This window comes from Pectinophora gossypiella, chromosome 2 (genome assembly GCF_024362695.1).
Source record: "Pectinophora gossypiella chromosome 2, ilPecGoss1.1, whole genome shotgun sequence".
NCBI lineage: Eukaryota > Metazoa > Arthropoda > Insecta > Lepidoptera > Gelechiidae > Pectinophora > Pectinophora gossypiella.
The window spans coordinates 3,073,522-3,097,360 of record NC_065405.1 but is presented as its reverse complement, the minus strand read 5'-3'; the positions used below and the strand labels follow the sequence as shown (position 1 = coordinate 3,097,360).

General features: G+C 37.7%; 2 protein-coding genes across 2 annotated transcripts; one reads left to right on the top strand and one right to left on the bottom strand.

The window, feature by feature from the left end:
* Positions 1–639: 639 nt before the first annotated feature.
* On the bottom strand, positions 640–2,984 carry LOC126372543 (60S ribosomal protein L19). The gene is made up of 5 exons (XM_050018367.1): positions 2,877–2,984; positions 2,574–2,680; positions 1,998–2,161; positions 1,285–1,475; positions 640–828 (listed from the first exon to the last, which is right to left on the bottom strand). The coding sequence occupies exons 1-5, from the start codon at positions 2,879–2,881 to the stop codon at positions 693–695; spliced, it is 603 nt and encodes a 200-aa protein (XP_049874324.1). The 5' UTR covers positions 2,882–2,984; the 3' UTR covers positions 640–692.
* A 2,983-nt stretch (positions 2,985–5,967) lies between these two features.
* Positions 5,968–23,048, top strand: LOC126371998 (probable peroxisomal acyl-coenzyme A oxidase 1). The gene is made up of 13 exons (XM_050017497.1): positions 5,968–6,418; positions 7,371–7,530; positions 9,018–9,186; positions 9,860–9,983; positions 14,972–15,216; positions 15,897–16,057; positions 16,615–16,777; positions 18,534–18,724; positions 19,281–19,433; positions 19,983–20,088; positions 20,448–20,600; positions 21,405–21,521; positions 22,186–23,048. The coding sequence occupies exons 1-13, from the start codon at positions 6,298–6,300 to the stop codon at positions 22,327–22,329; spliced, it is 2,007 nt and encodes a 668-aa protein (XP_049873454.1). The 5' UTR covers positions 5,968–6,297; the 3' UTR covers positions 22,330–23,048.
* Positions 23,049–23,839: the final 791 nt, after the last annotated feature.

Sequence of the window (23,839 nt, the reverse complement as noted above, 5' to 3'; positions counted from 1 at the left end):
TTAAAAAGTAATTTAAAAATTAAAAGTAAGAAACAATGTTTTCTTGAATACAAGGCAAATGTTAGAATCTGAATTCTGAAGTCGGCTCAGCCAGCAAACTTCGTTAGGTACCAAATGCTCCATTACCTGTCAAGTGTGTGGAACACGCAGTCCGGCCGTCTATTTGCGCAGACTTCAGAATTTAGATTCTAATTTCTAACATTGTATTCAACAAAATATAATTGATTACTTTTTATTAGATAGATTTGAAGTCTGTTTCATTTTTATAAATAACTTTTTTACATCCACTGTTGAGATCATCACACAGTCTTGTAGAGTGGAAGAATAAAGGAAAGGCCTTTGCCCAAGTGGGATCAAGCTAGATAATATATTATGCTTCTATACGTAGTATTATTGTGCCCTCATTCAGCGCTTATCGCTATTGACCCATTAGTCGATTAATTCTTTCAAATATTATCCTCTCAGATGACGCCCTGAACCGAGGTTCGCGCCCAACTGTGCACACCCTCAGGCAAGTGGACTTAAATTGTATACCGGGTGAAAGCCCTCAATGCTCCCCATTTGTCCGGCCAAGTAGCAAATCTACAATAAGGTTCTGCTGAATTTTCGCATGTACATACAAAAAATAAAATCCAAACATCGACCCAACGCATTTATTGGACCATTTTTTGTTTGTTTACAAATTAAAGGGATCACTTCTTAGCGGTGACTGCGGCCTCGTCTTCGCGCGCGAAGGTCTGCAGTAGTTCCTCCTTCTTGGCTGCGATGCGCTCTTCACGTCGCTTGCGAGCCTCCTTCACCTTGTTACGGCGCGCCTCCGCCTGGTCGCTAAAAGAAAAAACATATGTTGAGACAAGTGTAAAAAATGTCGCCATATTTCTTTATGAAAAGGTACACTGTATCTTTTGTTTCTAAGGCTCTAGTAATATTTTTCGATGGTTTCTGGTTACAGATACAGATCTGTATTAAATAAATAGTGTTGTTATATTTAACCACAAACCGCAAGTGGTGACCATTGTGATAACTAAAGGGAAGACAAAATATCTTGCAAAAGTGCCTAAGCACACTTATGTAAGGTTATATTTATCAATCAACATAAAAAAGGTCATTCTATTTTGATCTTTCATTTTAATTAAGAGTATTTCTTCCAATATTAGGTCATGACTTTCATGCTGTCAACTTAGCTTTTTTAGGGCCATATTCTTATTTTTCTTATGTTTATGATCTAAAGTATTTTTATGCTGGTATATCGGGTTTAACATTTAAAAAGAGAAGTCCCATTACCTAAGCATCTTAGTCCTAGCCTTCTCAGCCTTCTTCCTGTGGATGTACTCCATCAACACACGCTTGTTCTTGAACACATTACCCTTTGCCTTCATGTACAGAGCGTGGTACAGGTGCCGGTCAATCTTCTTGGCAGTTCTGTACTTGAGGAGCAGCTTACGGAGTACCCTCTGTCTTTGTACCCACAGTTCCTGAAAGATGGAAAGAATTGGTGAAAATGCTGTTGAATTTGGGAATGATGGCTCGAGTCAATGGAATGGGATTGGCAAAAATGCTGTTAAATTTGGAAATGATGGCTCAGTTCAATGTTTATATGGATATTCCTTTTCCACTAGTTCTAATTGTATTATCCCCTGCTGGAATGTAGGGCTTGATTATTACATTTCCACTTGTCGTGATTATGGATTAGAAAACGGAAAATCTTTTGGCTACCTTCCTAAACTGACACTAAATATTTGTGAAAGGAAATTCACTGTAAATTACACACTGTAAAATATTCATTTTAATATTGTGTAACAATCACTGACAAAACATGAAGTGGTGAAATTGCCATTCAAAACTAGACAAATACTTAGAACAATTATATTTTACTAGTCTTAGTAAAAATAAAAATGTAATAGGATACCTGAGAAAGAAAAAAAGATTGAATGTAGGACCACCATAAAGACCGAATGTGATTTGCTGGATAAGCATGCAAAACTTAGTATACTTACTTTTTGTGGCATACGCGCGTTGGCTGTACCTCTCCTCTTACCGAAGCCACAGTGACGTCCTTTTCTGCGGGCCTCTGTGTTCTTGCGGACACGGGCACGGGAATGTACGGCTACGGGCTTCTTGATGACAAGACCATCCTTGATCATCTTACGGATGTTCTGTCCTGAAAAGGTATTACACATTGAGTATTTAATTTAGAGTGCAGTTACAAAAGATAAAAAAATATGAAAATAGATTCATGTTGTATTATACAAATATAAGGGTTGGAGTGTACCTAAGGAGGCACTGTGAGTTGGGACTTATCAAATAAGAAACAATACCATTAATCTAGACATTTAAACTTCTGTTCACTAGTTCTAACCTATTTAATTTGTCCACCTCCACCTAAGATTATGTCATGAGACAAGTAAAAAGCACTTGCATACTACTGGTCTATGAAAATCAAATCTGATAAACTAGTGTTTTCAAATCAATCCTGCATCTCAACTTCCTTCTGGGTCTGGTATTAAAATTTAGCATACATTCTTCAAGATAGTCCTCGCGGGAAATCATGGTGGAAGTCTAGCAGTACTTACTGGAGTTGGTGTTTGCGATTTCATTGATCTCATTTGGATCAAGCCACACCTTCTTTTTGCCGCATCGCATAACAGAGGCTGCAAGCCTCTTCTGCAACTTTAGGGAACTGAAAATAAAGAAAATTTACGAATGACCACATGGCACAGAAACATGCCGACAACATTCAACACCACAACTACGAATAAAGTCTGGTTTATGGCACAGATACATATTGTAGAGGGAGTAGTGATAATTGTTAATTCACATAAGACGTTTATTTTGTTGTATTTAACAAAATTTCTAATTTTTTCATTAAAACTAACCTCATCCTGACACGGTGAGATCCAACGCACACAAGAAAGAAATATGGCGGACGCAGCAGGTGTTGCCAAATTTTTCGCAATAAAATTGTGCAAAATATGTAGAAATTTGACTTTTGTATATGATGTGAGAATAATTTAATTGTTTAAAAATCTTCCGTAATGAGGGACTTTCCAAGCGACATTCCCCAAAAAAATACAGGTGGCACTGTACAGATTTAACTTCGTTTAACCTTCTTCTTTTTCTTATTGTGTGGGTTGAGAGGTGGATGACCAACCTTATCAATCCTAGATGAACCTTCTAATTTCATGATTGACAGACATATGCATCTTTTACCTTTGATCAAAATAAAATATAGGTAGCAACATAATTCTATAAGACATACCGGGTGTTAGTGACATCGTAACGAATACTGAAAGGGATGATTCAGACCATGATTCTGAGTTAATATCTAGTGGAATTTTCCGTCGCAAAATTCATGAAATTTTGAGTTTTGTTTTTAATTATTTTCAATTCCATATTGTGCTTTTAGCTGCATAGAACCCAAATTTCAATAAAAAAAACAATAATGACAAATTATCGAAAATTTTCGATGTAATGGAGACAACAGCTGCTCGAACGGGTCAACGGCCACACGCACCGCGCCGCGCGCCCCGCTCCGCGCGCCCCGCGCCGCACGCCGGCGGCGCGGCGGCGGCGCGGCCTACAAAGTAGGCACTACGAACCGATCCTATTTCTTTCTCTGTCTATCGTAAATTATAAATTTATTTTATTCTTATTCTTAAATGGACGGATAATCAACAGGCATAAAATTTATGGAATACACGTCAATTTTAAGCAGAAATCTAAAACAACCGACAGAATTAATTTACCAGCGAGATACCTTTTTGATTCGACCGGGTTATTCATTCATTTACTCATAGGAATCAGGGCCATTATCTACCTAAAACAGTTGAAACAGTAAATAATTGTATTCTTTGTTGTCATTAGAATAACTAACAACCAACTAACACAACCACCACAGATTAGGTAATTAGTTACCTACTATGTCAACCATCCACCAACTTAGTATGTAAGTACCTACGCAAAACCTCGCTACACAAAAATCGAGCGAGATCGCGTCTAGAATTGGGCGGACACTCCGCCAGAGTGTTGCCTATCGATATTCTATCGATACCTAGTTAAAAAAAAAACAATAGTAGGTACCTATCGATAGATCTTTTAGATCAATACCCATTATTGTTACAAAGCAAGACCTATCGGTACTATCGCTAGTATCGATCTAAATGTACTATCACTACTTTCGATAGTTTAGACAATTTTCAAGTTCAACAATTGATAATCTACCTATCGATAGTTCGGCAACTCCGCCGCGTAGGCAATGTCGGCATGTTCAAAGAAAAAAATTGTCCGAGTGGAGTGATCTTATTTTTCTTGTTACATGTTGGTACCGTACCGAGGTACTAAGTACTAAGTTATTCGTAGTTTTAAATCTCATTGTTAAATCATCAGTAAAGAACTAATTAAACCTATCCTGTTCTGTGTACAATATTCATGTAACGGCTACGTGCTTACATAAGTACCTAGTAGACGGGAGCAACGACTTAACGTACCTTCCGAAGCACGGATCATTTTACTTTCGGACAATCAGGTGATCAGCCTGTAACGTCCCAACCAAAGGCCTTATAAACAGATTTTTGTGATATGTCCCCACCGGAATACGAACCCGGACCCTCCGCATCCCATCGCTCAACCACTGGACCACATAGGCCAAGAAGGTTCTAAGACATAATTAAAGGATCCTGGGACGCAAGACCTCCGAGTTAGGGCTTGTTTGATCTGTCTTGATGGATACTCGGACGTGAATAGCCTCACGGATCAAGGGCAACGCGCGCCAATAAAGTAGGCATTACGAACAGATACTAGGTATTTCTTTGAGTTGATAGGTATCAAGTGAAGTTTCCTGTCGCCAAATTCATAAAAAAAATAGATTTTTTTCAGTCCCATATTGTGTTTTAAGCTGCATAGAACGCACATTTAAAATGTTGCACGATGTTGCATACCTACGTGACGTGACATGTTCTAGGGTACCTACCTAGGTACTTCATCCGAAGGAATAACAATTAAGGTAAGGCAAGAGTAGGGTTTTTATTGTTAATAAGTTAGGAACGTTTTAATAACTGGTAGGTAGGTACCGTGCGTGAAAAATCGTGGCAGTAGGTGTTCTACTTCAACAAACAACATTTTTAAACGTTGAACCACTACTAAGCATCTAAATACAAGAGAATGAAAACTCCTACCTAGATATCAACATCGTATCTCACACGCGTAACGTAGCCGCGCGTAAGTTTAGCGTCTGTGTGGCGCGTTGTTCGACTTACATTGCGGCACAGTAAAAATTGAAAATCTTAATTAAACATTTGCGACAAGAAAAACACCCACCATCGTTTTTAGTACAATAAAATAGGCGTTCCATTTTTTTTTTCGTTACGATGTCACTAACACCCTGTATACATTTATTTTTTATATATATTATGTCTCTGCCATTAGTATAAATTTTTGAATATTTTTGTTCCCTTTACAATGAGAAAACAGTTCATTTTCACAATAATACAATTTGGGGGGAAGAACGCCCATAATTGTCATCAGATAAATTAAAAAGAAAAAGACTAATAAAAATATCTGAATCATTATGCATATATTGGCTTAAAATTGGATATTTCTTTTTATATGGCAACATATTTAGAAAAAGAACATAGACTACGGTTTGACTGCAGTCTATGGTTTTTCCTTTTTTAAGTTTTTATTCTAAGTCCAAATACTTTCAAGCTGTATCTAGAACTTCTTTAGGAATTCATAAAATTTGTTTCTTCAAAGTGTTTCAAGATGAAATAGCACAACAACAAATTTAACACAGAATATGAATTCAAATATATTACTAAGAATTTTAGCCGTATTAGCAGCACTATTTAATTATTTCTTTTCGTTGCAAAAGACAAATAATCATGTATTCCAAACCGAAAAAAAAAGAAATTTGACATAACTTAATTTGAAATATTTTTGTTGTATAATTTTCATATTTTTTAATTGTAAATCTTTCGAAAAATACTTTAAAAGTCTTCATAATACCTAGTTGCGATTTCATATTAAATGCTCATCACCGTATAAATTTAAAAACTTGCTTTAATTTAAGCAGTAATGCTATTAACATTTTAAGTTAAACGCGAGTTCAAAAAACTAGTCACATCTTGTTGTTTTGTTATTTTTGATGTGAATTACGTCACATTGAGTGAGAGGAACTACGCGATAACGGGTTTTAGAAGATTCCACGAGCCAACCAGGGGCCGCGGCGAAAATCAGTTGCTCGGCCTCCTTTCGCTTGGAATCACGTATCGCGCTTTCCCGAACATTATCTCTGTCAAAATGACTACAAAAGTTAACCCGGATTTGCAAAGAGAGCGTGATAAGTGCACTTTCAACATCACAGAGTTGACCAACATCATCGATGGAGGTCCTGAGAAGACTGAGGACAGAAAACGCATGGGTAATTATTGTAATGATTATAAATTTTTGGACCACAGTTAAAGTTAAAAAGTTGTTGATACAAGTTTGAGATTCTGGTAAACTTTATTGATAAGTTAGGTATTACATGAAAGAATTTATATTTTCTTTGTTTTTCTTCATAGTCTTTGTTTTAAGTACAGAGTTCAAATGATCAATAAGTATAGAAACTTCATCTTTGTAATATGACCACCAATTATAAGTAACAATTTGTATATAACAAAGCGGTTGTAAAGTAGGCAAAGGATCAAAGATCAGTTACTTATTGCTATCATTGTAAATTATGAGCAAACAATATGAATATAAATGTTCAAAGATAAATGCCATACAAATAATTGAATGAATAAACAGTTTTCAATCATTTTTAGTACTTTACTATTAGACTGATAATTTTAATTATTGTGTATTTTATGGCAAAAAATATATATAATACTAAAGTAGGTACCTGCTTAAAAATACTAATAACGTTTTTTATTATATAACTGTTATAAAAAGAAAATTTAATCAGAAAGAAGTCTGACTTGGATAGGACTTGAACCTGCAGCACGGGTGGGTGCTATAAAAATGAAATCCTCTAAATACCTGTTGTAGGTATGTAATATCCAAGATACATCTTCTACAACAAGTCTGGCTGCAAGTTGTGTTCAAATAACTTGTAATGCTGCTCTAATGGTGGCCTTATGGTGAAAACCATGTACCTTTTAGAAAACATTGTGTTGTTTTGCAACTAATCCTTGATCTTCACTCCAAGTATAAACTGAGTCCCCAAAATTTTAACCTGGATTAAAATTATCTTTTTTGTTGTAAGGTTTTGTGAACAAAAATCTAATCAGAATGTGGTTTTTCAAAAAAGCACCTTCGTAATTTTAACTATAAGGCAAGGTTATGTCTGTTTATATTGTTTACAAGTTGTCTAATCCATTGTTTTGTTTTAGAGGAGCTCGTCTTGAAGGAAGGAATTCACCATGACGACGTACCAATGCAATACCTCAGCCATAAGGAGAAATATGAGAGAGCCATCAAGAAGTCATGCTACCTGTTTAAACTCATCCGTAGACTGCAGGAAGAAGACAATGCTTCAATGGAAAATTATAGGTAAGTTGTTAGTCCTCTACTATTGCGCTATCCGAGACATTCCTGTGCCAATCTCATCCATAATCTGCTACTAATCTCTATAATAGTAAATAATAATTTAAAACTCATCAACCTGACATTAGGGTAGGTAGTTTCCAACTAGTCAAATCAGTTACTTTTTACTAAACATCAAAACACGAAATTACTATGGAATTTGTATGAAAAAGCAACCAGTGACATCATAGAAAAAAGTGGCAAAAAATCGCATTTATTATTACGTATTTGTTTATTAAAATGAATAAATAAGTTAAAAAAAAATGTGTTTTGTCTGTCTTTATTTAGTAATCAGAATATCATAATTTATCTTTGACCTAGGAAACTACCCATATAGGTATAGCTTAGGTACAAGTGTTTATATTCACTATTGTAAATTATGATATCATGATTCCTTCTATTATGGCAAATGAAGGGAGACTGTTTTGTTCAAAATCATAATAAACTGAAATTAATGTTTGGTTGGATTACCTGACTACTGACTGAATGACTTTTTTTTATATTATCGCTTATAACACCCTGTATATTGGTTATAAAGTAGTTCCATTAAACAATCCCAATAAAATAATGAAATAACAACAGGAATAAAAATTATATCATCAAAGTATAAACATTAAATAAAAAACTAGCAAAATTTAAAACAATAAATTAACTATGTAAAATTAAATTACATATAATATGACATAAATAAATTGATGTTGTTGTCAAAGCAATATCTTCTTTATATCTACGTACTTATTGACCTTTGAACGTATTAGTCAGCCAATTGTAATAATTAGATGGTTTTTGACACTGTGACGTTGTATACGGAAAAACATGATCTCTTTAAACACTTTTAACTTAGTAGATTTGTACTAATGATAAAGAACTGCATCATAGGTACATGACATAGTTCCCAGGACATAACCATTAAAACGAAAAGTTTATTATTTGTTTAGAACATATATGACATCACGCCTGTATCCCTAAAAAGGTAGGTAGAGGTGTATAGTATATAAAGATAGGCTACATAAGCCATCTTCGGGCGCATCAGCGTCGTGCCGACTAGGAGTCGAAGTGGTCGTCATAGCCGAAATCGGTCGGGGATCATCATCATAGTATATGTATACACCAGTGGGTGTTCCAGGGTGCTTTGCTAGCTATGTTTAAGTCCCATGTAATACGGGTGACCCTATTGCCATTAACTGGGCACTAATCTAGGCAACCATGTGATATCAATTGATGATGAAATAAAATAAAATAAATCTCCAACCGATTTCGGCCATGGCGACCAGCCGACCACTTATATATAATTCAAACATGAATATAAACTGTAAAGTTGAATCAGCGGTTTAGAAGTATTCCTCGCGGTCTTTATGTAGAGGAAACTACTGAGTTCTAAGTAATCCTATATTAATAGAAAGCTGCAATATTACGCTTCGCCTTATCTAACTTGACCGAATTCCCTCAAACAGAGCAGTCCTGGGCGGCAATCTCGGCTCAGCCATCCTCCAAGACGGTTCTCCACTCACGCTCCACTACGTGATGTTTATCCCCACCCTGATGGGGCAGGCCACAGTGGAGCAGCAGGCCTACTGGATCGGTAGGGCGTTCAACCTTGACATCGTCGGCACTTACGCTCAGGTTTGTTATTTTTAACCGACTTCAAAAATGGAGGAGGGATGTTATTATCGTAGTACTTCGATTGAAAACGTTTGATTTTATGGACGACATGTGATGAACTTTCTTGATCTCGATTCGATTGCAAGAAAAATATTACATATTTTTATATTCGGATCGGAACTTAATTAAACTCGGGCATACTTGAAGGTAGTTTAAAAATTCGTATAAGTTACGTAAAACTGCATTTAACTGAGAGAGAAAGTAAAACTTTTATGAGTTTGTGAAACCAGCTTTATTCTGCTTCACTTTTTATTTAATTTCAGTATTAAAAGTACCTATTGCATTGGTTGTGTGTGTACAGATGCATAGAGTTCTTTAATCTATGCTAATTTAAAAACCATTATCGCGCCGAGGTTGTTCTTGTAGCTACTTTTCAGTCGCTATGTAATTGAAATGTCATAAATTATTATTATTCGTCCATTCTTATGTAAATATATTGTTTGGCGAATGTCTCATTTGCCTAAAGCTACTGCAACTCAACCTGCATTATGTTGTTAAAAAAAGTAATAGGGCAAGTTGAAAAGTTGCAGTAGGTAGCTTGGCGAATGAGTCACAGTTGACACACACACACACATCTACATACATGTATATGTACATTTTATTTTTTTAATTTATTTTTTCACTTTAATTTCAGACTGAACTGGGTCACGGCACCTTCATCCGAGGGTTGGAAACAACAGCGACTTACGACCCTAAGACCAAAGAATTTGTACTGCACAGCCCTACACTGACAGCGTACAAATGGTGGCCGGGAGGATGTAAGTGTTATATTCTTAGGACGGATTCACACTATTCTGATCCGAGTCCGTCAAATGACAGATTCGAAGTGGTGGTAGAACTATTGAATAAGTATTTATATGTATACCTAGCGGTTAAGACTAGCAAATCCATCCTGACCGATGCGTCAAGGTCACGGACGCGGCGATTATAGGAAATTGCCATGGTATAGCAAAACCAGGTATGATCAAAAGTGACAGCTAACATTTCAAGGTCGTCAGCCCAGCTGACGTCACCCACCCTGCGTTGCCATTTCGTAAAAAATAAATTACCCACAACCAATGTTTTTAATTTACTTTACAATTAAATTTTGAACTTTTAGTAAAAGATTTACTTACTTTTAATTATTTTATATATGTGGCAAGTAATAGTAAGGTAAGCTTAATTTTCAATAATAAAATTTAAGTCCTTGGAATGTTGGAGATACCAATTTAATGGTAACACTTACGTCATCAAAGGGCAATGGCAGCAATGGCGGCTTGTCATAGGATTGAGCATACCTGGTTTTCTTGTACCATGGTAATTACCACGTTAAATCTTGGCAGCGCCATCTGTATTATTTTTGGGGAACGTAACCTCATTCATTTTTGAATTTTAAATATGATTGTCGTGTTATTTTAAAAGTGTAGGTAGCTATTGCATAATATTTGTAGTTTTAAGTTATATTTAAGATAAGGGGATTATCAAATAACTAGGTATAAACAAGGACAGAATGCCACACGAATATCGATTAATTACTAAAACAATCATGATAATTTGTTACCATACCATTTTATCATTTTAATGACGATTAGTCAAAAATTATCTATAAATCTATACTTATAATAAATCTGTAGAGAGGTCAATTCTGTACATTAAATATTTTTTCAAAATAACTATCAGGGGGTGATAAGTGGTCGATACTGATGCCAAAAATGCAATCAGTAAAATTTTTGTCTGTCTGTCTGTCTGTCTGTCTATCTGTCTGTCTGTCTGTCTGTCTGTCTGTATGTTCCTTATAGAAACAAAAACTACTGGACGGATTTTAATGAAACTTGGTACAATTATTCTTCACACTCCTGGACAGGTTATAGTATACTTTTCATCACGCTACAATCAATAGGAGCAGAGTAGTGAAGGGTAATCCTTTTGTATGAAAAATCTAAAACACTCAAGTTAGACGTTTGAAATTTGGCATGCAGGTACCTTAGATACCGTAGAGGTGCACTAAGAAAGGAATTCCCGAAATTCCTACGGGAACGGGAATTAGCGGGAAAATCCTTTTGTATGAAAAATCTAAACCACTCAAGTTAGACGTTTGAAATTTGGCATGCAGGTACCTTAGATACCGTAGAGGTACACTAAGAAAGGAATTCCCGAAATTCCCACGGGAACGGGAATTAGCGGGAAAATCCTTTTGTATGAAAAATCTAAACCACTCAAGTTAGACGTTTGAAATTTGGCATGCAGATACCTTAGGTACCGTAGAGGTGCACTAAGAAAGGAATTCTCGAAATTCCCACGAGAACGGGAATTAGCGGGAAAATCCTTTTGTATGAAAAATCTAAACCACTCAAGTTAGATGTTTGAAATTTGTCATGCAGGTACCTTAGGTACCGTGGAGATGCACTGAGAAAGGAATTCCCGAAATTCCCACGGGAACGGGAATAAACGGGAAAATCCTTTTGTATGAAAAATCTGAACCATTCAAGTTAGATGTTTGAAATTTGGCTCGCAGGTACCTTAGATACCGTAGAGGTGCACTAAGAAAGGAATTCCCGAAATTCCCACGAGAACGGGAATTAGCGGGAAAATCCTTTTGTATGAAAAATCTAAACCATTCAAGTTAGATGTTTGAAATTTGTCATGCAGGTACTATAGGTACCGTAGAGGTGCACTAAGAAAGGAATTTCCAAAATTCTCACGGGAACGGGAATTAGCCGGAAAATCCTTTTGTATGAAAAATCTAAACCATTCAAGTTAGATGTTTGAAATTTGGCTCGCAGGTACCTTAGATACCGTAGAGGTGCACTAAGAAAGGAATTCCCGAAATTCCCACGAGAACGGGAATTAGCGGGAAAATCCTTTTGTATGAAAAATCTAAACCATTCAAGTTAGATGTTTGAAATTTGTCATGCAGGTACTATAGGTACCGTAGAGGTGCACTAAGAAAGGAATTTCCAAAATTCTCACGGGAACGGGAATTAGCCGGAAAATCCTTTTGTATGAAAAATATAAACCATTCAAGTTAGATATTTGAAATTTGTAATGCAGGTACCTTAGATACCGTAGAGGTGCACTAAGAAAGGAATTCCCGAAATTCCCACGGGAACGGGAATTAGCGGGAAAATCCTTTTGTATGAAAAATCTAAACCACTCAAGTTAGACGTTTGAAATTTGGCATGCAGGTACTTTAGTAAACTTAAAGCTTAGTTGCAACAGGATATTACAAAATTCCCACGGGAACGGTAGTTAGCGGGAAAAAACATTTGTATGAAAAAATCAAATCTAAATAAAAGGAGAAACTGACTGACTCAGTGACTGACATATCAACGCATAGCCTGAACGGCTAAACGTAGGCATTTGAAATTTGGAAGGGACATAGCTTAGGTACCGTAGAGGTGCACTAAGAAAGGAATTCCCGGAATTCCCACGGGAACGGAAATTAGCGGGAAAATCCTTTTGTGTGAAAAATCTAAACCGCTTAAGTTAGACGCTTGAAATTTGGCATGCAGGTACCTTAGTTAACTTAAAGCTTAGTTGCAACAGGATATTGCAAAATTCCCACGGAAACGGGAGTTAGCGGGAAAAAAACATTTGTATGAAAAAATCGAAACCGCGTAAGATAGATGTTTTCAATTCAATTCAATTAAATTATTTATTGCATTCCATGTAGTACAATGGGGTGTTACATAGGCATAGGAACTAAAACATGGACCCTGTAGGGCACAGCAACGTTGAAGGGAAGAGAGGAAGTGTGTATTAAAATTAAAACTCAATGAACAATCAATTAAAAAAAAATCAATTCAATCAATTGATTCAATCTAGCATGCATGCATACCTTAGTAAATATAAAGTTTATTTTTGGCTGTATTTTGAAAAATGGGAGTTATTGGGAAAAAAAATGTATGAAAACATCTAAACTGCATAAGTATGCACTCCCACACACACAAAGATCTCTCTCTTATATAAGACGCCACGCGGACGAAGTCGCGGGCAAAAGCTAGTTCGTAATATTTTTTACGCAAATTAACCTGACATGACTTGCACTTAACGAACTATTCAAACTTATTATTGAATGTGACAATGTTCTTAACATGTTATTAAAGTGTTATGTGATGCAATATCATTATTTATTCATGAAACGCGTTTAGAATAAATAAATAAATAAAAATTGAGGACCTCGGTGGCGCAGCGGTCAACGCGCTCGGTCTGCGATTGTCGAAGTTAAGCAACTTTCGCAAAGGCCGGTCATAGGATGGGTGACCACAAAAAAAAGTTTTCTTCTCGAACTCCTCCGTGCTTCGGAAGGCACGCTAAGCCGTTGGTCCCGGCTGCATTAGCAGTCGTTAATAACCACCAATCCGCACTGGGCCCGCGTGGTGGTTTAAGGCCCGATCTCGCTGTCCATCCATAGGGAAGGCCCGTGCCCCAGCAGTGGGGACGTTAATGGGCTGGTGATGATGATGATGAAATAAAAAATATTTATTGCAGTTCAGTACACGTTGCATAAAATCTAGTTGACCCAAGCCGCCTTATAGACTAAGAAAGTCTATGTCAGGAGGTTCAGCTCTTCCTTCACTTAACATACTTCAATAGACTAAACTAAACATTAATGTTAGGAGTTTCACATAAACATACATACATAAACAGCCTACATACGTCCCACTGCTGGGCACAGGCCTCCCCTCAATCAATCGGAGGAGTTATGGAACATACTCCACCACGCTGCTCCACTGCAGGTTGGTGTTTTTACGGCTAATAGCCGGGACCAACGGCTTAACGTGCCCTCCGAAGCACGGAATCATCATACTTTTTCGGACAATCAGGTGATTCAAACCTGAAAAGTCCTTACCAAACAAAGGACAGTCTCACAAAGTGATTTCGACAATGTCCCCATCGGGAATCCAACCCGGACCTCCAGATCGTGAGCCTAACGCTCTAACCACTAGACCACGGAGGCTGTCTAAGAACCCAACAATATTGCCTAAGAACCCACAATGACGATTGTTTTCTTGTTTTGTTGATTGATAACATAGATAAAAAATATAAGTATAATTACGAAAGTGCATATGGGCTCAAGTTGACTATTAGTCTCTAGAGGGGGTTTGGCCACATTGAAGCAATTCATCTAAAAAAATGACTATTGCTATTCCACATTTGCGCGTACCTATACAAGTATTTTTTATATTTTTGATAACCATATTGTCAATTACAAATGGTGACATCGTACCGAATACTGGGGGGGGGGGGGGGGGGGGATGATTCAGGCCATGATTCTGGGTTAATATCAATTACAATAGAAAATTCCACTTGAGATTAACTCAGAATAATGAGTTACTAACACCCTTATATACTTGTATGGCTACCTGTAAGTACTTGTACGGGGTGTAAGTGACATCGTAACGAATACTGAGAGGGATGCTACTGACCATGATTCTGAGTTGATAACAATTTCCTCTCGGATAATTCCTATCATTAATTTGTAACTTAATGTTTTTTTAATTATTTTCAGTTTCATACTTTTGAGACGGAAAAATTCACTTGATATCAACTCAGAATCATGGTCTGAATCACCCATCAAAGTTTTCGTTACGATGTCACTTACGCCCTGTATAATTGTTGATGTGATAGTTTCGTGTATATTTTCAACTTCAGAAACAGTATTTTCCTCCCATGTATTAGCCGCACAATTAGCCCACTAGTCAGCTTTCTAGGCCGACTAATCGCCTAGTATTTATTCAGGTATTTTGTTTTTTCCCCCTGCCAGTGGCCCACACAGCAAACTACTGCATTGTGATGGCCCAGCTGTACACCAAGGGCAAGTGCCACGGCATCCACCCGTTCATAGTGCAGCTAAGGGACGAGGAGACACATATGCCCCTCCCCGGGATCAAGGTCGGCGAGATTGGCGCCAAGCTGGGCATGAACGGCACCAACAATGGATTCCTCGGCTTCGAACACGTTAGGATACCCCGAGAGCATCTGCTTATGAAGAATTCTAAGGTTTTGGAGGTGAGTCCACCTTTACTTCTATAATAGGACTTTGGATAGTTGCTCAGCCGGATGATGGAGACACATATGCCCCTTCCTGGGATCAAGGTCGACGAGATTGGCGCCAAGCTCGGCATGAACGGCACCAATAATGGATTCCTCGCCTTTGAAGACCTTAGGATGCCCAGGAAGTCTCTGCTTATGAAGTGTTCTAAGGTTTTGGAGGTGAGTCCAACTTTACTTCTATAATGGCCCAGCTGGATAATAGCGACATACATAATATCCTCCACGGTATCAAGCATTCAGCCAGATTGGTGTCAACCTGCGCATGATGATGAGAAGTATATTTTATTCGTGCATCTAATTTGAAGAAAATATCGCCTATCATAATCATACACAGCCTATATACGCCCCACTGCTGGGCACAGGCCTCCCCTCGATCAACCGGAGAGGCTATAGAGCATACTCCACCATGCTGCTCCACTGCGGGTTGGTGGAGATGCTTTTACGGCTAATACCCGGACGAACAAGGTGATTCAAGCCTTGAAAGTCCTTACCAAACAAAGAGTCTCACAAAGTGATTTCGACAATGTCCTCATCGGGGATCGAACCCGGTCCTCCAGATCGTGAGCCTAACTCTAACCACTAGACCATGGAGGCTGTTAACCTGAAATTATAACTAAACTATAAACATCCCCCAGGACGGCACATACGTGAACGCGCCAAGTTCGAAGCTGACGTATGGCACGATGATGTTCGTGCGCGTGGTGATCGTCAACGACATGTGCAACTACATGGCCAAGGCGGTCACCATCGCTACGAGGTACTCCGCCGTCCGGAGACAGAGCCAGCCTAAGCCCAAGTAAGTTCTTTTTAACATGCAGCGTGCGGTTTCCCCCCTCTGCACCCCCCGCATCATGCAGCCATGCAAGTGCACTCGCAAACATGCAGACTCGCATGCATGCATGTAAAAACCATATTCTAAAGTAACGTAACCTGTTTCGCTTTAATAATAATAAAATATAGCAACTACAAAGCGCGAAATTTGAAATTAATGAAGAAAAATATTTTATAACGCTTTTAGGAGAAAAAAAAATAAGAGGCATAAAATAAGCGTTTGTATTTTTTTAAATACTTATCCGAAAACTGTCCATGCTACTTTTTTATTGAAAAATAGGGCAGTGGTTTCCCTCTTGCCTTCCGCCCCGCAGTACTCACACAGCATGTGTAAAACACAGTACAGTACAGATTGTACAATATGGAAAATGCTGCACCGACAAGAGCGTGGCTCTTAAATTGATGATGATGATGATCCGAAAACTGTGAAGTAGCCAATAACGTTACGTTAAAGTTGTAAAACCGAATGTTCTTTTAAACTCCAAACCCCATTGTTTAACTATTGTGGTTTCTTGTCGTCAGTGAACCGGAGCCCCAGATCCTGGACTACGTGACGCAGCAGCACAAGCTGTTCATCGGCATCGCGTCGGTGCACGCGTTCCGGCTCGGCGCCGAATGGATCTGGAATATGTACAACAACGTCACCGCTGAACTCGAGGCCGGCGACATGGATCGACTGCCTGAGGTGACAATACATCAATATTATACATATCATAATTAAAGCACATAATAACGGGTTCTTACCGCGTTTAAATGGGGATATGAGACTCCCGATAATTCGACACTGTTGCAAGTGCCATGATCAACCCGTTATTATGTGCTTTAATTATGATAATAACCGCGTAAACTTAAAACAATGTATTATTATGCATATCGTCGGGCCTTAAACCACCACGCGGGCCCAGTGCGGATTGGTGGTTATTAAAGACTGCTAATGCAGCCGGAACCAACGCCTTAACGTGCCTTCCGAAGCACGAGATGAAAACTTTTTTTTTGTGGTCACCCATCCTATGACCGGCCTTTGCGAAAGTTGCTCAACTTCAACAATCGCAGACCGAGCGCGTTAACCGCTGCGCCACCGAGCTCCTTCCATCCATAGGGAAGGCCCGTGCCCCAGCAGTGGGGACGTTAATGGGCTGGTGATGATACATATTGGTGCTAATTCCTGTAAATACCATCTAATTTTATTTTAAGTTATATCTGTCCTTTTCTTATCCGCCGAAAAGGAAAGGGACGGGTAATCGACAAGCATAAAATTTATGGAACACACGTCAATTTTAAGCACAAATCTAAAACAACCGTCTAAAAATTCGCCCGGGTTATTCATTTATTTACTCATTCTTCCTAAAATTAAGAGCTGTCAATCATCCGTCCCTTTCCTTTTCGGCGGATAAGAAAATGACAGGTATAACTTAAAGTAAAATTAAGAGATGTCTGCAGGAATCGGGGCCATTATCACTGGAAAGGCAAAATTACGTAAGCGTCAAAAGGCCACTGAGAAAAATCCATTTAAAGTCTTTTTCGTCTTTTTATCATAACTTTTTATCCACTTATCTAATTTTGATGATATCAACGGAATAGTACGTTATTTTTTAATTTTCAATTTCTATCAATACATAATTATAACACAGATATTTAGGCGTTCACGTAATTTTACCTTTCCAGTGACGACATCAGTCATTACTAAACGGACGGAAAATTCCACTTGATATTAACTCAGAATCATGGTCTGAATCATCGCCTTCAGTATTCGTTACGATGTCACTAACACCCTGTATATAATCAATTAATATTATTAACACTGTGGTTGTGGTTTGGCTTGCTTCTCAAACTGAAAGCGTCGTTTCGTACAAATTAGTTATTAATTTATCTAAACTGCAGATTTTCACTAACAAACTTTGGGTCGTCTTTTATAAGTAATACAGCCCATCATATGTCACGTTAGTCTAACATAAAGCTCGGTGAGGCGTGGGTACTTAATTTATGTTATTGTGATGGACCTCTCATCAATGGGGATATAGTCGTGAACTTAGTGTTTAAAATGGCCACTTCAAAGTAATACATCAAAAAAAAAAACATTATTTGTATTTGACATTTGTGTGCATTGCGCACTTACTTTTTATGCGCAAATGTCAAATTTCCATATTGCTTATTTAGATGATTTGCTTCGATCTGGCCTTTTTAACCCCCTTATGTTATTTGGTAAATAAAATAAAAAATGGTTTATGGATTTCGGACAATGAAGAAAAAAAAATAAAAATCTTGCCATTAACCAAGTACAAATCCTGGAAATCACGTGATATCAATTATCTAACTAAACAAGTCACGCGTTCTTCGAACAGGGCTGTCACGGATTCAACAGGGTTACCACCATAGAACAGGTTACCACGGATTCCTAGTATGTAATAAAGATTATATTTTTTTTATAAACTTCGTTCCAGCTCCACGCCCTGTCGTGTTGCCTGAAGGCAGTGAGCACGTCAGACGCGGCCGAGACGGTGGAGCGGTGCCGGCTGGCGTGCGGCGGGCACGGGTACATGCAGTCCTCCAACCTGCCGGTCGCTTACGGACTAGTCACCGCCGCATGCACCTATGAGGGAGAAAACACCGTGCTTTTCCTGCAAACTGCCAGGTAACATGATTATACAGTACTTCTACTCCCTTAACGCCCTCGGAAATCATCACACATCCGAAAACAAACGAATACTATTTTCCATGTCCATCAATTGGCTAGTTTCCAACTAGTCAAATCAGTTACTTTTTACTAAACGTCAAAACACGAAATTACTATGGAATGTGTCTGAGTAACATCATAGAAAACCGAGATAAAATGTCGCGCTTATTATGACATTTTTCAATGTTAAAATTCATAAATAAGTTAAATTGAAAAAGAAAATGATTTTTGTCGCCTTCAGATCTGTATTTATTTAGTAATCAGAATTACGAGTACGCCTTACAGTGAAAGCCTTTAAGCACCTTTTTAAAAAATCACATGCAATTTTCTTCGACAAAACCTCGATTTCTTTCAATTAATTACAATCCGGGTAAAATTGAGACTACTTTATTGAAACCGTAACCGTTTTAACAAAAAAATCACATCCGAATGTGATTATAAATAGGACGCTTACAAGATTTTTGACTATAAGGCGACGATATACAATTTTAAACCCGGGTTCTCTCTTTTTTAGATACCTAGTGAAGGCGTGGCAGCAGGCGGCGGGCGGCGACGCCCTGCCGCCGACGGTGTCGTACCTCGGGCGCGTCACCACGGGCCGCCGTGTGCCGCCCTGGGACAACTCCATACAAGGCATCATTGACGGCTTCCAAAGAGTCGCGGCCGGGTGACTGAACATCATATATTGTTATTTAATTAACATTCAGAGACATAGAGTCTGCTCTCGTAACGCTCAGCGCGACGACAAACGCCCACAGTGTGACGTCTTAGTTATTGCCACACTGTCGGCGCGCTTCGTCGCGAATGCCCCCCGTTACGCCCGAAGTGTGACGAAAGCTATTAGGAGATCTTGAGTTCTCACTTGCAAACATATATTTGTACAATATTTTTATATACTGGTTTTATTTTAATAACAAATACAACATACATAATATCAGTGTCCTAAACACAGGTCCTAACTATAGCCATTTTATAGGATTACGAACGAAAGACTTAGATGAAATTGACACTTATGAATGTCAGTTTATATTGGTAACTTATTTTCGAAGCTGAAAATAGGTTTTGACTTAATAGCTATACTTATTTTCATTTCAAATTATACAATTAACACAAGTATAAAAAATTATTATATCTTGAAACTTATATACAACAATCAACTGCACTGCGAATTGTCTCAATCGATTGTCAAATCAACGATTTTATTTCAATTTCACAGCAAAATCGGGCTGTGTGTCGCGAACATCGAGAAACGCCAAAAAACGGGCATGGCGTATGAGGACGCGTGGAACATGACATCCGTGCAACTAGCCTCTGCTTCCGAAGTAAGTCACATTTATTTACTCATCAGCGGCTTCGAATCCCGGTGGAGACAACGCAAAAATCACTTTATAATCCCTAACTTGGTCAGGGCATTACAGGCTGATCACCTGATTGTCCGAAAGTAAAATGATTCGAAAAGGCACGTAATATAAGTAAGTTGTCGTTACGTGAGCCATGTCAGGGGACTTAACGGCTCAATGGTTGATGAGTTTGGTCATCCGTCTCACTTTCACATGATAGAAGATTTACTCATCGACACAATTAAACGCATAAACATATTCATAGAGCAATTCAAAAGCTACTACCATCTCCCCTTCCGACCTTAACAAAATCGACTATTAAAATCTTTTTTTTTGTACAGGCGCACTGCCGGGCAATGCTTCTGTCGTGCTACTACGAAGAGACGGAGAAGCTGTGTGCGCAGGCGTCGCCGGCGCTCAGGCAGGTGTTGTCGCAGCTCGCCGACCTGTACGTCGTGTACTGGGCGCTGCAGCGCGTCGGTGACTTGCTTAGAGTAAGTGAACTACTATATAAACCTTAAGCCTTTAGTCCCAGTTACTACTTACTGATCGATTCAAATATACTTTATTGCACACACATACATGAAACATTATGAAAATCATACACAAGAAAGGTAACAACACAATAAGCTGATGTAAGTTCCTAGTTGATACATGACATGGCGTTAGGCCAGGATTGCTGAGGTTGGTATGGTAATCCAGCTCATAATCTATACGATAAAAGAAAAAGAAGGCTATGGTGTCGATTGGGGTAACCACCTACTTAATTTTAACTTATTTTGACAGGACTAAAACTGTAAGTGAAGATCAGCAACAATTTAAGAGCTGTCAAACTAAAATTAGGTTAAGTTTGTATGCGCCTGTATAGGCACCTATATAAACATAAACGCACCTATATAAAGGGTATAAACAATAACAATAAAGTTTCTCTTATGACATTTTGTGTAAGTTTAATTTTTTTGTTATTGTGTTGTTCTTGTGACATCCTGTAATAATAAATTATTTCTTTCTTTCTATAAATATGTATTAAATTACTTTAAAAAATAAATACATGCAGCGCCACGCTCTCGCAGCTCCAAAAACTTTTTCACGGCGTTATGTTGTGGATCCTATGGTAACAACCAATTTGAATTTCAAAAATGACATTAGGAATAAACTGTGTTGCCATTTTAAGAAGTTGCTCGTTCTCCGACAAATGAATAAATTAAAAAGTCTTAACACTCCACATATACCATCCAAACACATCATCAGCTACAAAAAATAGATGATGAATTTTGAAATAAATTGGTTATTTTCAGTTCACATCGATATCGGAACGCGACATCGAGCAGTTGCAGAACTGGTACGAGGACTTGCTTGTGAAGCTACGACCCAACGCTGTAGGACTTGTCGACGCCTTCGACATCAAGGATGAGGTAACTATCATAATGTAATGTAATGTGTACATATAACAACATAAGCTCACGACTTTATCCCAATTGGAGTAGTCAGAGGTACATCCATCGCAAGATGAAGTATCCACACGTCACCAAGCTTTCTGTTAAACCAACGTGATAGGTTAGCCGTATCGTCGTCTATAATGGTCGAGCCAACTGTGTTAGAGAAAACTGCACTTAAGATAAATGAATAACTTATTGCCACATGACTGTCATTGTGTTATGTTCATTAATTTTAACAAGCAATAGCTCAGTTTAACTGTGACTCGGTTGGTCTGACCGTGTGCGCTGTGCTGTGATGGGTAATCTTCCCAGTATTTAGGGTAAATTCCTAATTATACCCACCTTTTTACCCTAGATGGATAAACTACCCTAGTTTTTTTAATTATAAATTTTCTCAAAATACCGAGTAGGTATGCATGTTTGACTTTATAAATGTGAATGGATGTGATTTTTGTATGGAGTATCCGGGGTGTTCCATAGTCTCGGTTTTGGTTACGTAATAAGCAACATTGCACCATTTAAATGTTATTCTAGTAATAAATGCAAAAGAAGATGTCTTTTGAGAAAAAGAGGGAGATAGACAATGATCATGTCTGCTAATTAATGAAGAATGTGTAATGTAATCTGAAATTCTCCATAGATTCTTCACTCTACCCTGGGCGCGTACGACGGGCGCGTGTACGAGCGTCTGATGGAGGAAGCCCTCAAGAGTCCGCTCAACAAGGAACCCGTCAACGACAGCTTCCACAAGTACCTCAAGCCTTTCATGAGCGGGAAACTTTAAAATTGAATATTTATAAAGTCACAACTTTCATAATTAAAGAAAATCACTACAAAAGTTTTCGGCGTGTAGCGTGTAGTATGATAATATTAGTTTACACACGCGAAAATCCTACGCCTATGGTTTACATTTACACTGTGGTTGATTATAACAATCGTAATTTTTTTAATAAGTTAATACAGGGTGCTACACCCCATACAAGTAAAGGTAGCCATACAAGTACGTATCGATGTTACGGTGTCGTAACGTAAACTGAGGGGGATGGTTAAGATCATGGTTCTGAGTTGATGTCAAGTGGAATTTCCTGTCGGAATATTCATGATTTTTTTTTTGTGTTTTTGTTTTTTAAATTATTATCAGTTCCACTTTTGCGACAAAAAAATCCATTTGATATCAACTCAGAATCGGACCATTACGGTATATGGATTAAATCAATTTAATATTACCAGCAAAACCATGTCTTACTAATATAATACATATACTAGACAAATTATGATTTTGTAATATAACAATGTAAAGCAGTTGTATGGTTATGGAGGCAAATGTTATAGTTTAAGTAAAAATGGGACTGAATCAGCAGAATTAGATAAGGTGGTGGATGTAAAACATTCCGTGTAACTATTAGAGTATTATGGTTATCATTTTCCAAAATAGAGATTTTATCATGAGATTTTTATATGTACAAAATGGTTTACTTATAATAAAGTTTATATTTTTTTAAATGCTTGTTTGACTTTATTACCTAAATCACATTCTAAAAATTCGCTTATTAGGAATCGATTTCATTTGGCTACAAACTACGACTGCCTGCCACTATAGATGGCAATCTACCCGGCATTTTGGGGAGATTCCTAAATAAAATCGGGTAAATTGCCCGTCTTTAGAGAGGAGAGGATAAATAAATGGGTACTTATAAAAAAGAATTTACTCAAAGTACCAGCTACACTATTTTTTTTTTTTTTTTTTTCTTTCCTTTGTTGTTTTTTATATAGCATAATTTAAGTTGATCTGTAATTTTTTTAAGTTTAGGATACTCAATTTTGTTATTTTCATATTGTTATTTGTTCCACTTTTCGGCCAATGGTCTTGTAACCAAAGCCGCAATAAATTAAAAAAAAAAAAAAAAAAAAAAGTACCAGCAACATTGCCCATCTGTATCTGCCACTAAATTGGCAACACTAGTAACTATTTGTCAGAAATAAAAAAAAAAAAAAAAAAAAAAAAAACGTTTTTTTGGCGGGAAACGGGAACGGGACAGTTGCTTTCTTCATTGAATAATCTAAATAATTAATACGAAGTGGTGTTTTGTGGTTGATGATCGCATTAAGTTAGTCGGAAGACATTCGCGAGTGTTATTATATTGGAGTATTCAATAAACAAAGTGTATCTGCCTATTTTCGCTTCGTGTCAGGAAGCCGCTTCATAACTCGAAAGTTTATGCGGACTTTCGAGTTAATTCGTTTGGGGTTCGGAGTAGGAGTCTACTCCGAGGGTGGGGGCTTAGGTTTCATCA

Coding starts and splice junctions, on each gene's coding strand:
- LOC126372543 (XM_050018367.1), bottom strand. Junction 2,162..2,573: donor AATCGCAAACACCAACTCCA/GTAAGTACTGCT, acceptor ATACCTTTTCAG/GACAGAACATCCGTAAGATG. Junction 1,476..1,997: donor ACGCGCGTATGCCACAAAAA/GTAAGTATACTA, acceptor TCCATCTTTCAG/GAACTGTGGGTACAAAGACA.
- LOC126371998 (XM_050017497.1), top strand. CDS start 6,298: ATGACTACAAAAGTTAACCCGGATTTGCAAAGAGAGCGTGATAAGTGC. Junction 16,778..18,533: donor ACATGGATCGACTGCCTGAG/GTGACAATACAT, acceptor ACTTCGTTCCAG/CTCCACGCCCTGTCGTGTTG. Junction 19,434..19,982: donor TTCCAAAGAGTCGCGGCCGG/GTGACTGAACAT, acceptor TCAATTTCACAG/CAAAATCGGGCTGTGTGTCG.